At 42.7% G+C, this 14,309-nt stretch overlaps 1 protein-coding gene across 1 annotated transcript in view; it reads right to left on the bottom strand.

The window, feature by feature from the left end:
• The window catches only part of PDHX (pyruvate dehydrogenase complex component X), a 361,556-nt gene that overhangs the window by 25,183 nt on the left and 322,064 nt on the right, over positions 1-14,309 (bottom strand). The window contains exon 9 of the mRNA XM_069221839.1: positions 13,717-13,875. Coding sequence (XP_069077940.1) covers positions 13,717-13,875 — 159 coding nt within the window. The remainder of the gene's footprint in view (positions 1-13,716; positions 13,876-14,309) is intronic.

A 14,309-nucleotide genomic window follows, 5' to 3' on the forward strand; every position in this document is an offset into this window, starting at 1 on the left:
AGTGCCTCTAAGCGGTAGTATACATGTTGTGTAGTTTGAATTTCTTTCTTGCTTACCAGTGATCACAGACAGATGTCAGTTGTTTTTTAAGTGGATATTGTATTGGGCAACACATCAATTTTGTATTCATTTGCATTTGTTGTGTTAGTTTCAATTGTGATTTTTGTTATTTAACAATGGGTGCAAAGTCTGGTAAATGCTGTTCTTCTGAGACGTATGTTTAATATGAAACCTCTGCTCAGGCTTGTAGTTTGAAAGGTTAAATGAATGGTACACATGCACAAATTAGAAAGCAGAAAAGATGCAAGAAGTGCCATGTTGACAAAGCTATTCAGGGATTGGATGGACATTAGATTGTGGCAGCTAAATCAGGCTTGGTATAGAGAAGTGTTAGAAACTGTGAGAGCTTACCATTGTGTAGCTGGTTTGGACAGCACAAAAGAAAAGTCTGAAGGTGCAGAGCAGAGAGATACAGATGACGAGGATGAAGCAATAGATGAATTATTGAAAGTAAGACCTTCACTCTACAATGAGGATGGAACACTGGGGGCACAGAAAAATTGTGTTTTATCAGTGGTTGTGGAGGTGCTGGAGCCGGTAGCAAGATCTAATGAAAGTGGAGGTTCAGCATGTAAGTTAAATGTGCCACATTGTGTGGGTTCGAGCAATTTAAGTTCTACGTTTCCAAACTGCACATCTGAGGAGTCGATATATTTGATCTTAGAAGCAGGAAAGCAAGTGTGTCATGCATTTCAGAAATTGGAGTAACTGGCTAAAGAAAGTAATGTAAATTTAGACAAAAGGAGAATTTGTAGATTGTATGCAATGCCATTTTCAGAAGATGAATTTTGAAAGCAAACAATCACTCTCCAAAGACATTGTTTTGAAAAACCTCTGGACAAAATGTAAGGCTGGGAAGATGTTGAAAGACATAAAAGTACATGGATATCAAAGCCAAAGCTTTGATGGTAGTAGCAGTGCAAATAATTTATTATGTGGTACTGTTGAAGGGGAATTTCCTTTGAAATAAGTTTTTGGTCTTACATCATGTGGGCCAACCTACATTTATGTACCATGGAGCACACACCATTTATGGGTTTTTACCAAAGATTTTCAAAAACTGAGAGAAGATCCAGAGAAATGCTATTCAGAAGTGAAAGGATTGTGAATGTATCAATAGCTTAAGGGCAGGTTTGGATGCGCTGTTTTGGAACTAAGGGATTTGTGGCATAAATGCAAAACAGTGGTTTAATGGCCAGAGAAGGCACCTCAAATGATGGCACGGAGTTATAAGCATTCTCATGAGATTATGAAGCTATATAATGATGTTATTGGTTACTTCAAAAAGAATGCTTTTGTGAAACAGTTGAACCAGTGAAAGATAAAGAGAACACCCTTATATGTACAAGTGTCAGTTCACGCGTATTGTGGGCGATTGATGGAGGTACACAGACAATATAGTAGGATGGAAGATCCTACTGAAAAAGGTGCATCAGGTTTTGCATGAGCTTTTGTGCTCGGACTGAAGTCAGGATTAAGTATACAGCTTCAACAAAGTGTGATGTGCAGGCAAGCAAAGTCAGTTGATGAGATTCTGGCTTATGCAAATTATTGTAGTGATTATTGCGAGTCTAAAAAGTTGTCGTCAAAGGAGAAGCTGATGTTGACACAGTCATTTCAACAAGGAGGGCAAGTGCCATTACCCCCATCTTATTGTGTTCAAGCTCATGGTCCTCCAATTCAAGAGTGGAGCTAGGGGTCAAGGTTGGGGTATATACATCAATAATAATAAAAATAGGAGTATGTAGGCTAGAGACTGCCATATCTATGTTAAAAGTGGACACTGGAAAATATATTGTAGAGTAAATATACAGTTACTGCAAACCTATCAATGATCTGCAGTTAGCTGTGATGACTCCAGTGCCACAGAATAGAGTGAGGATGGTATCACCGACCCCAGTTCAATAGACATCTGTATAACACAAGACAGCTCTATACAGCTATGCCTTCAGCACCATTCTTACACCCACAGTTGCATATTGGTGCAGTACAATTTCCACAAAATGTACAGGTGCAACCAAATTCGGCACAACAGCTTGCAAGACAATTAGTAATTTGTTTTCACAGACTACAGTTATCCAGGAGTTACCACAATGATGGTGCCTGAAGGGGAAGGAGGACTGCATGCTTGGTGCACTTATTAACATAGAGCAGAGTGGATCATATGTTAAAGGACCAGTTAATAGTTATTGAATGTCCTTCAGAGATGATACTGGTGCTATCCTCTCCGCAGTTAAACCAGTGGAATCTCCTAACCTACCCCTTTCCTGAAAATAAGTACAAGCTGTGGGCACTGCAAATAAGCAAGTGGTTCATTTCAGCTTCTGTTCCAGTGAAAATAGGTATAGTTACAGTTAAGCATGAGTTTATGATTAGTCAAACAAGTCCTGTAAACCTGCTGGATAGAGACTTCGCAAAATAAATTGTGTAATTTATTATACATAGATTGGTGTCTACACTCAAGACAAATGACCCAGATTTTGAGTTTAAATTGAAATCAAAGTTATAGAAAGTCAATGTTTTTCTAGATCTTACAGAAGAGAACACATAACGAGATTTAAGACAGAATGTGAAAAAAGAGGTTTGGAAAATTGACAGGTAAAAACACTGGGCCTATTAAAAGTGCTAAGCCAGTGCATGTTACATTAAACAAGGAGCAATCTAACCACGTATACCACAGTACAGACTTTCTCATGAAGACGAGGAAGGAATTCCCCTAGGGATTGAGAAAATGGTGTAACAGAGTATTCTAAGGGAAGGTTTGGGGAGCCCATTTAACACTCCTGTAATAGTAATCTCTAAAGATAACGGAAATTAAAGGATAATACAAGATTTAATGGCAATGATCTAGAGATCCCATGCTGTCTAATAGTCCCTAATCCATCACTACTGTCACTAATCCATCAGTGATATTGTTTCAAATTCCAAAAGATGTAGAGTGGTTCATAGTAACTGATTTATGTTCAGCATTCTTTTCCATTCCTCTTAAAGAGGATTACCAGTATCTTTTTGTAATGTAATGGTGCGGGAAATATTGGCACATGGGTATACAGAACCGTCATCAATTTTTATGCAAGTTCAAAAAAGATCTAGAGGCACTGCGATTACCCTGCAAGCCAGTCCTGGTCCATTATACTGATGATCTTATGATCGCTGCAAAAATAAAATGGGCATGTAAACTGGAAGTCACAGCATTGTTAAATCATTTGGCCGAAGAGGGGCAATTACAGCAGTGTCAGACAGACGTGACTTATTTGTAAAGGTTCTGAAAGGAATGAGGAAAGTGTCAAAAGAGTGCATCTCTGCAGTTCTGATAATGAGTACACCTCATACAAAGATGTAAGAGCATTCGTGGGAATTGCTGGCTAGTGTTGTCAATGGATCCCTTAGCTGCTAAGCCATTGCAGAGACTAATCTACAGTGACAGAAAGCTTTCCTTGAGCTGAAGCACACAATAAGTACAGCACCCGCTTTAGGAATTACGAGTTATGACATGTAGATATTTTTTTTATTGTCAAGAAAGAGATGGGAGCTATCTTTCCGTTCTCACTGAACAACATGGTAGTGGAAAAATACCTGTTGCATATTTTTCTGGAATCCAGTTGATACTGCTCTCCTGGATGACTGAAATCTGCTACTGCTGTTGCCATCACCCAAAATGATTCAGGGTGTTGGGTCATACATCAATTGTATTTGTGCCACCACCAATGGAGACATTTTTGACCCAAAGCAGGACCCAACATCTAACTAATGCGAGAGTGACTAAATATGAGTTGATAATTCTTGCAGTACCAAATGTGTCAATCATCAGGTGTGGCACTTTAAATCCTGCTTCGCTTTTGCCGCTTCCAGACGTAGAGGATGATATTGAGATGATGAAGACTGGAAGCATCAGAATTATGCACAAAACCAAGACCGGACAAACAAATGTACCACTGAATTTGGTTCTATTTGTCGATGGTTCTTGTTTCAGAGACACTGAGGAACGTTTGAATACAGCACATTGTGTTTGCTCATTTGCTGAAGCATTTGCAAATTGTGTTTTCTGCAATTTGTCGAGCTGATTTCTCTCACTAGAGCCTGTACAGCTCACACGCAGTGTTACAATTTACACTAATATCGGCTTTTCCTTGGAGTTCTGCAGAATTTTGGTCAGTTGTGATCACAGCATTGTTTCATGACCTCTGCTAGAACATCAATTCAAAATGGATCAAGATTAATTATATTTCTGCCGTCTAACATTGTAGTCGTGAAACAATCAGCACATGGACCTAGAAATGATGTCCCATGGAAATATTTACGCAGACGCAGTTGCACGCTACTACACAGCACTAGGCACTGCACTGGTTGATAATCACCCGGCACGTGTGCCAATGTAAGCAACGGATGAGTTGAGGGAAGCACAAGATACAATGTCAGATGAAGAAAAAAATGGGAAAAGGAGGGATGTAAACAAAGCCTGGGTGGTCTCTGTAAAAGTAATGATGAAAGATTTATCTTGCCAAGTTCACTTTTACCACAAATGGTTATTCAATTATTTCTGGTCCTACACAGGTGGGAAGGAATGAGACGATCAATACATGTAATCGTTACTGGTTCAATCATCATTTGAGGAATAATGCAGAAAGACATTTTCGGAGGTGCGTCAGCAAAATAATGTTGGAAAGAGAACTCATGTAGTCATGAGTCATCTGACAAAGGCAGATGGTCCTTTTGCTAGACTGTAGGTTGATTTTGTGAGAATGCCACTGTGTAATAATCCAAGGTATATCGTAGTAGTGGTGTGCCTGTTTTCAAAGTTGGTTGACGCACACCTGACAAGGAGATGTGATGAACTGATGGCTGCTAAACTGATGCCCAGGTAGTTGATCTCTAGATATAGAATACAATTAACAATTGACCCAGACAAGGGTGGACACACCAAGAATGGTAATATGAAGGTAATCTATGAGGCACTGGACAGTGATCAAACATTTCACTGTAATTACCACCCACTACAATCAGGTGTTGTGAAAGACTGAATGGTGTCCTGAAAATCACATCTACTTATTTGATTTGGGCAGATGCACTCCCTCTGGTATTGTTGAGTATAAGGTGAACAAAATAACTGGTCCTCATTGAATTTTAATGGGCCCTCTAATGAGGATTTCTGATATCCCATCAGCATCCTTGCTCAGTATTACTGATGATATGATTGTGGATTAGTTTGTGTGTTCGGTTGATACAGTGCACTCTAACTTTGGCCAGGTGCAGCTTGCCTCTGCACCATCAGTTGCAGATCTACAACTAGGAGAATGGATCTTAATCAAGAAGCACGTAAGAAGAGATTGTCTGCAGACAAGATGGAGCAGGCCTCATCAGATCATTCTGGCGATGAACACAGCATCACACACTCATCACACACTCAGTGGGTACCAGAAAGACTTCTCTAGAGTTCAGCCAGGAGTCTGCCTGCGGGAGCCTGGATGACTAACTGCTATTACAAGATGCTGCTAGAGAGAGCTGAAGGTAGGCGATGATAGACATCACCCTTGTTTGAAAGAGGGGCAAGATACCTTACATTCACTTACAAAACACACACATGACAGACCACTTCTTAGCTGTCAGAAATCTCTCTATTTCTTATGGGTACACTTCAGAAAAAAGTGACACATGTGATGGGCAAACATCTTCAGAGTGGTAATGACTTCCTTTGGGAAAGGACAAACAGATCGAGATGCCATCCATGTGAGGACGAGAGGAAGCGCTGCACCACAGGGGAAAGAGCAACCATTTCGGGTACAAACTGTGGCAATCGGGTGCCCATGAGCACCAAAGGGGACAAACATTAAACACAAATTATTCAATTACTACTAATGCGCCCTGCCCTCTGGGCGCTTATGCAAGAAGCTGTCTTCATTGAGTGCGGGCGACTCCAGTACCCAAAATCTACAACTTGTGTTACTTCCCACCTGACAGTAATGTCCCAGGGACGACTGGCCACTGTAGTAGCCATCCAAAATAGAACTGCAGGAAAAGGGTTAAGTTTAGTGTCACATGTCTACTAATGTTTTGCGTATGGGATGCAGGTTCACTGGCTCGAATGGGATACCCTGGTCTCAGAAGGCTCATTGACAAGGGTAGAGTGAGGTAGGCTAGCTCTCATCAGCATTTGGAGCTTTGGAGAGGACTGTTGATGACGTAATTGATCTAGGAAAGTTAGGACAATATTACGACTATTCCCCAAAGCCCAAGACAGCACTCCTAAAATAGATTTCTGAAGAATTTCAGTTGGAGGCCTGTAACGACTCAGAAAACACATTTCTCTTTGCACAGCCACACTCCACAGACTCCTCATTAGATGTTTCAAGCCTTAAAGGATAAAGACAGTTAAAGGATAAACCCAGAAAGATGCCTGGCACAGCTTCCAGGTTTAATTGGCCTCTTGGGAACAGTTGATGCCAAACCTAAGCTACATAGATGGCTTTTACTACGAGCACACAAAGGAAACAGCTTCTTTAAAAAAAAAAAAAGTGTAAGAAAGGCCTGCCCTAGACACAGCCCACACACAACCTTTTCAACTTTTTACCAACTAAGGCCATTATCGTGTCTGGGTATAAATACAGTGCTAGGAATAAGGTACCAAGGAGTACTACTCCTTCCAGCAGGATAGTCTCAAGGCGCTGCCTCTTGCTGAGAGGCTTCTGGCTGCTGTGCTGGAGCAGCGAAAAGGTTGATTGACACCTGCTGCCTCCTCATGAGTCAGTGGGCTCACGCACTGAAGGGCTGGCCAGTAGAGTGAGAGGAAGCCACAGCCAGTGCCATTAAGTGTCAGGGAGATACCGCTTGTAGGTACCACGTGACTTATTGCAGTTCAGTGGGTTGTAGGAGCCGCACACAGGCTCCGCCCACACACTTGCCCGACTCACCGTCAGCCACATACCCCTGCTTGAATGTTGGCTGCTGCTGTGCCCCTTTGACATCCAACATGGTGGGTGGATGGATGGATGGATGACAGATGGTCCCCCGGCCAGCCTGTACATCAAGCAGTGCTACCCAGTGCGGCCGCTGTGCACCAGACAACCATCTGGTTCTGTTCACATCACTGTGAGTCAGACAGTCACCGCGGGTGATCACCCGGCCCCAGCGGACAGGAACAGTCAGCAACGGGAGGACGACGTGGGGGCAGACCAGAAACCACCACCCAGATGCTTTCCTTTCACTGCACATCAAAACTAAGGGCTCGATTTAGATCTTGGCAGAGGGGATACTCCGTCACAAACGTGACAGATCCCTTTATATTCTATGGAGATCATGATATGGCAGACAGGATATCCGTCACGTTTCTAATGGAGTATTCCATCCTCCGAGATCTAAATCAGTCCCTAAGTCGGGTTCCTCCATCCACAAGGTCCCAGCTCCTTCTTGAGGTGACAGAAGCACCATACCCTCACATGTATCTGTAAGTCCAAAGTCAGAGCAGCACAGGTAGTGAGGTTAGTGCATGGTCACAGCAAAACATGCAACAATGATGTATCAAGCTACAATTTATATGAGTTATTTTTCTACATTTCCTCGATATTCCCTTTAGTCCGAGTAAAGACACCTGGTTTTATTTTAGCTAGAAGAGTATTCGGGAAAAACTATTTTGCAATTTGGAGATTATATCCGCCAAGCAAAGTGCAAAAAACAAACTCTAACTGAAAATCCAGGCGAACATATACTCAGCTATCTTACACCACTGAGCCAAATAGTTGCCTCCAAAATATGCATTATTGGAGAAATTTTGAAACGTCACTATTTTGGAATTCTCTGTTTTACAGAACTACAATACTAAAAGGAAAGCATGCTAAACTCAAGATTGGCTCTTTGAAGCCTCTTTCAAAAATGTTCACAAGTTGCCCAATAAGCATAGACGATTCTATGTTGGCATTGCCTATTTCTCGGAAGGAACACTTGGAGGACACAATATACACGTGTAACATTGCAGGCTTCAGAGTCGGAAAACGAAGGTTAACATCGTGACTTGATCGTTTCCACAAATAGTGTGATCTTGGACAACTAATCTTCTGCCTTTTCCTCAGGATGTTTAGGGGGCCTACAATCGAGTTTAAGGTATTTGCCATAAAACAAAATATTAACCTACAATGGGACAATGTAAACGTTTTACATACATCTTCACTGATCCCATTCCAGGAGAAGGCAGGTTGTACATGACACAATAACTTGTTCTCATATAGCGTACAATCAACAACTGGCGGTTTCTAAACACTAAATAAAAGCGCTCCTAAGGTAACGGTACTCAATTTGCCGAAATCTAAAGGCTGACTTCACCTTGCAGGGATCTGAACATATGACCTACAGATCACTGCAAACTTACATAATTTTTGTGTGAATATAATAAACGGGCACATTTATTTTCATAGTGCAAAGATGACGTGGTGAAATTGTCTTTACCTTGTATAACTGCCATTAAAAAAAAAGTTGGAAAAGGCGAGCCTTCAACCAGTTTTTAATTTGTGAATAAAAACGTGCCGGTGCCCAAAGCTCTCCACTGAAACTCGCGGCTGCTGCAATTAAATGTGAGCACAGGATACCGAGGGAGCGTAATCCTGAAGCCATCTCAGGCCTCTTTAATTCATTTACAGTCACTCCCTGCCCCTTCACCAGACTCTTGAAGCTTTCTGGTTTTTCCTTTTGTGAGGCTTTTTCATTTTTATCTTCCTCATTCTTTCCCATATGTATCTTTTGCTCGCAGGAAATGCCTGATGCAGAAAAATAAGTGCCGGGCCTCAAAAATTAAGTCCCAGTGCCCCACACCGGAAACCACCGGTTGAAATTAAACACTGCTGCAACACTCCTGGGAATTATTTGGTTCAGGCTTGTTTGTTTCAACATGAAAGTATCTAAAGATTCTAAAGCTGTTTATCGAATATACGTGAACATATCCTAAAACATCCTATTAAGCACCATGTTTAAAAAAGACTACTGAGGGCCATATCGTAGCCCCCAAGAAGACCGGCTCCCCTGCTTAGCACAATTTTGGGCCGGCATACACTGCCATTATGTTCAAAGACCCCCTGTTAGAGCCATCTTGCCATTTGTATTGCCTCACAGCACTGTGGAGCGATAAGCATTATGAAAGAACTAAAGTAGTGAATGAATATACCCGAAGCCCACGATGTATTGGTAAAATAAGTTACATCTTAAATACAAAATAAAAGTGACTTGACCTGTGGCAGGACTGAATGTCTAGAATGATTGGGATAGTTTCAGAAACTTTGTCCTCCCACTGGAGAGAATTTGTTAGCAGGGGAGCTCCACTGCCAATCCAAGAGTAACGGCAAGCCGTGTTCTGCAGCATGACAGGTTGCAAAGATGACAAAAAGAACGGGGACTTGTGAAATACACGAAGAGAGACAGGTTTTGGGTCTGTGGTAGAAAGATGAAAGGGGCAGAAGAGGCACGAATCTCGAGACACGGCGGATTTCAGCGTAGAGAAGATGAAAGGCGGAGAAATAAGACGAGAAGCAGAACACGTAGACATTTTAAGGCAAAGGGGGTGAGAGGTACAAAGAGAGCCAGCTAAAGAGAGGATGGAGCCAGGAGGGAATGGACATCAAAGCACAGCAAAAATACACGAAGTACATCATTTCAGAGTTTGGTACTTGGTGAAGTTGCAGATAGAAATGTGAGCGAGGAGGATGGAAGGCCAAGAACGCTGATTGAACACAGGAGGTGGATGCTGGAAGCAGAGAAAGACAATGAAAAGAAAAGATGAGGTCTAATGCTTACATTCTGACCTTGGAACTTGTAAACTTCTGACCATCTTTTGGGATTCTTTGGAAATAATACGCTACTCTAGCTTGTACGGGTACTTCAGATGTCCCCCATCCCCTACTGATGTGCAGTGCTCTCTTGACTCTTAGCAAGGTGTGTGCACACAGTCCCCACCCACACACACATCTCCCACAAGCTATAGCTTGAATTAAGCATGAGGAACTCATCGTGCTTAATCTGTGTTACTGGCTGCAGACGATGGACTTTGACACTCACTTTCGGGACCCAAGGTTTATTTTGCATCAGACATTGACCCAGATCAAGAGAGAGAAAAGTGGAAAAGGAGGAGGCAGAGAAATATAAGAAAACAGTGACAAAGAGAGAAAGGAGGATGTGAATAACTTCAAGAGTGAGCTGAAGAGACAGCGGGAGCAGAGCGATGGAAGAGAGAGGCATGAGATGTGACGAAGTCCAGGCCGCTTTGGGATTCAGCAACCACGTCATGCTGTAGAGACTCCTGCAAAAAACTTTCGGCCCCACACTTGAATTTTCACAAAGTAAGCATTGGGAATGACAGAACACCACGCTGGTACACCTGATGTTCCGACGAATAAAAGTTCAGGGCTCTGAAAACTGTTTCCAGAATACAGTCAAAACAGAAAAATAAGTGCTATCTAAATATATCGAAACAAAACTTTAAATTATGTTTCTCTTTGGGGACATTTTCCAGAAAAAAAATGCATACTTTAGTAGAAAAAACACGTAATAAAGGCTTTTCCTGAAGACCTGCCTAGGGAGGGCAGGGACAGAAGTGGGAAATCATCCGACCAATCAGTGCATCAACCTGAAAGGACCTTCTTAAACACTAGAGCAGTGGTCTCCAAACCTTTAAATGCCGCGCCCCCCCAGTTGAAAAATAAAAATCATTGGGCCCCCCCCTCAGAATTTTTCACAATTATTTTTAAAGATTGCAATGTTTAAATATATGTAGACCTATTTAAACATTGCACATAAGTACTGTTACCTTTTTAAAATTGCAATAACATGCTTTTGCTTAAAACAAAGGCCTGTTATCTATATAATGCTTCTTTTGGCCAGAGTCTGGAGCCCCCCCCCCCCCCCCCGGGATCACTTGAGGCCCCCTTAGGGGGGCCCGCCCCCCAGTTTGAAGACTTCTGCTCGAGAGTCACTCAAGGTGAAAAGCATCAAAACACTCACAGTGATGACCGCTAGACAACAATCCATCACCCATCGTAGAAGGCAAATGTTCTTGGGTATGTAACAACTCTACCACAATATCCAGGCGCAGAGGTATCACAGTAAAGCAGCCCAGCAGGGACTTGCATGCAGGTTTCAGGAGTATAATACGCAGTGAGTTGTGGAGGGTGAAAGAAGGACGGAATTACGTCTTGACAAAAAAACGCACACGCAAGGCCAGGAAATCACCTCTTCACACTTAATCCACGTCGTGGCAAGAAGTCACAAGCATACATTAATCTGATATGAAAACTTCCCCCAAACTACGCAACATAAGCCCATATTGTAATTGTATTTTTATAGCACTTACTACCCCTGACAAGGCGTTGAAGCGCTTTTCGGCGAGTAGCACGCTACTCCGCAACACAAGAGGAATTAGTGGTGGATTAATATAGGGGAAATATGAGTACAGTTTTAGAATTATTATGAGTTAATTTGAGCAGAGGCTATGTAAATTTGTTAGTTGGATTGATTAGAGTAATGGAGGGATAGAGGAGGGAAGAATCCATATTGCTATTCTCGCCGCCAAAAATCAGATGTAAGATACTGCGAATGGCACCCAAACTGGCTGCATACTCTTACCAGCTTGTATGATCTACGCTTATTCTGAGGTCTATGAAGTGTGATATATTCGAATTGGCGAATTACATTAATTTAAGCTGTACTCGCCCTTGAGGCGGGCCAGGTAGGCTAATATTCAGCGTTTCCTACTGGAACATCCTGTGAAAGTGCTGCTGGAGTGAGACTGTGTGCCCTTTACTGAGAATTATGCCGTTTACACCACTTCATAATTGTGTGTAGGCAAGTCCCTCGAACACACTTAACTGTAATTTTTCTACTTTAGCAATAAGGTTCAATCTAAAACAAGTTCAGTTTCAGCTCCTGGAACATTACCTGATTTTATACAGTAACAGTCTCAAACGTTTCCGTGGTAGGCTTTAGGAGCCTTCATTGTTAGACTGGAGGCCCAAACAGACTGCTGGCCAAGAATGGGCTACCTTTGATGTCAGCATCTTCCTTCTCCAGCGGGATCACCATGGCAACAAGCGAGATGCTTTCACCAACCACGGATATCGACTCTGTCCACAAACTTTGGGATGTGGTGACCCTCAATGGGGAAACAGTAACCAACAGGAGGTGTTGACTACCTAATACAGCAAAACCAACCAGAAAATTAGCGAAGCCAATAGGTCTCACCCATGCAAGAGTGATAAAGTCAATGAACGGCACGCAATGGGGAGAGTGCAGGCCCCTTGTGGTATACAATAGGTCTGCAAGAGAGTGCGCATGCAGTGACACAGGCGAGACCAAAACACAACATATTTTAAATGCACTACAGATGGGCAGAACACTGAACGGCGGCAAAAATGAACAGAATAAGATTATGCCAATCCAGTGCAACCGTAGGTGTCAGGCTCTACCTGGTATTTGGAAAAAATGCCGCCCTTCCAGGGGCAGCGTGACAGGCGAAGAATGCAATTTCAGCTCTCACTAAATAATTCACATAGAAAGACAGGGACTTTGGGAGGCCAGTGATCAAAATACCAGCTCCTCATACATTGTGATATTCCTTTTTTCAGCCCAAAACAAATGATTCCCTTTCTAAAAGCAGATGCTCTAACTGCGGTTAGTTTCCAGTGCGCGGCTTTGATGTGTTGACTGAATGCGTCGGCGTACTTTGTCATCTTACATGCTGCAATGCTCTTTTCACAAGTGTACATTGTTATGCGGTGACGAAGGCTAACAATATGTTGTGTCTTTTTATTTAGTAAAGTATTGAACAATGACTGTTTCTTGGTCGCCAGCAGCAATAGTTATTAAAAACACACACACAAACTGCTGCGGAATTAGCCATCATCCGCCGTCGGATGCTTCCCCTGAGAGTGTCGTATCCCAGCTGCCTTTTCACCAATGTGTGCACAACCCATGTAGCGCTGCGTGTGACGGCGATCTCTTCTTGTACGCTCCCATTTAATGTAAAAAAATAAAATAAAAAATGCTTGTTAAACTATGTCGAGTACTTCCCATCATTTTGTAAATTATTAATAAGAATCAAATTAAAAATGGGATAAATTCAGGGTGAACAATTTTACAGAGAGCGTAGTGGACACCACCGCCTATTGGTGCCTTAATGACGTTACTTTTCACGGTACTGGTAAATTAGCCCTAGCATCGGTTTAGTGAAGGTGCGAGGTCAGTAGGGTGAGCATGTCAGTTCCAGTGGCTTCTAGGTTTTGTGGAGCATAAGCCGGAGGACTCACCAGTTGTCCAACTGAATGTCACACATTTGAACAACCACTTTAAGGACCATCAAGGCCAGGTGAATCCACCTGATCCTGTGTCCTACTCTGGGAGTGGTGGGCTATATTCCAGCTAGACGAGAAAAACCCACCAGCAAAATGCAAAGAGAGAGGAGAATCTTCTCCCTCCATGTAACTAGTTGGGGAAGATCTTGTGTGGGCATCACTAGGTCCTTATAATCATCAATACCTGTCAACATACACAGAATCCTTCGAAGCTTGCCAGTCTGACCTTCACAGCTGCCACTGGAAACACCCATGGTCCTGAACCAGTGAGAACCCTGTGCTTCAAGAGGCCAGCACCCAAAGAGCATCCTCGCCTTCTCCTCCTTAGACCTACCTTTGCGGAAGCAGCGATCTCCTGCACCCCTTTGGCGGCAGCATCTCGGATGATGGGTGTAATGAGGCCGCGCTCGGTTGCCACGGCGACAGAGATGTCAATGGAGTTCAGCTGCCGGGGGCCCTCTCCATCCCAAGTCACGTTCACCTCAGGCATTTGCTGCAAAGGAGAACAGAGGAGCACAGCTGGTGAAAAGGGCGCGTGGTGGAGGCAATTAGTAACATTTATACACTGAACAATGGGACATCAGATGTCCCCGAACCCTGCAAGATCTCTCAGGAACACAGCACGTGTATGAAGGCCACAGACAACACCGTCTGAGGAACCCACCAAAAGAGGTCCATTAATAAAAAACAACAATCCAATTTGACTGTACGGACCTATTCGCCTTAAACATCACATCACATAGTGTTACGTCATGAAAGACCACAAGGAATAATAATGTTGTTCAGTGTATTGTATTTATTTACAGAATTTTAAATAGTTCAAACCAAGCCATCAGCGCGCTGCCCATGAATGGGTGGATCACTTGTTAAAACACTCGGGTATAGCTAGACAAGACAATGTAGAATAAAATTATATAGTTTGACTTT

This window comes from Pleurodeles waltl, chromosome 3_1, assembly GCF_031143425.1.
Source record: "Pleurodeles waltl isolate 20211129_DDA chromosome 3_1, aPleWal1.hap1.20221129, whole genome shotgun sequence".
Lineage (NCBI taxonomy): Eukaryota > Metazoa > Chordata > Amphibia > Caudata > Salamandridae > Pleurodeles > Pleurodeles waltl.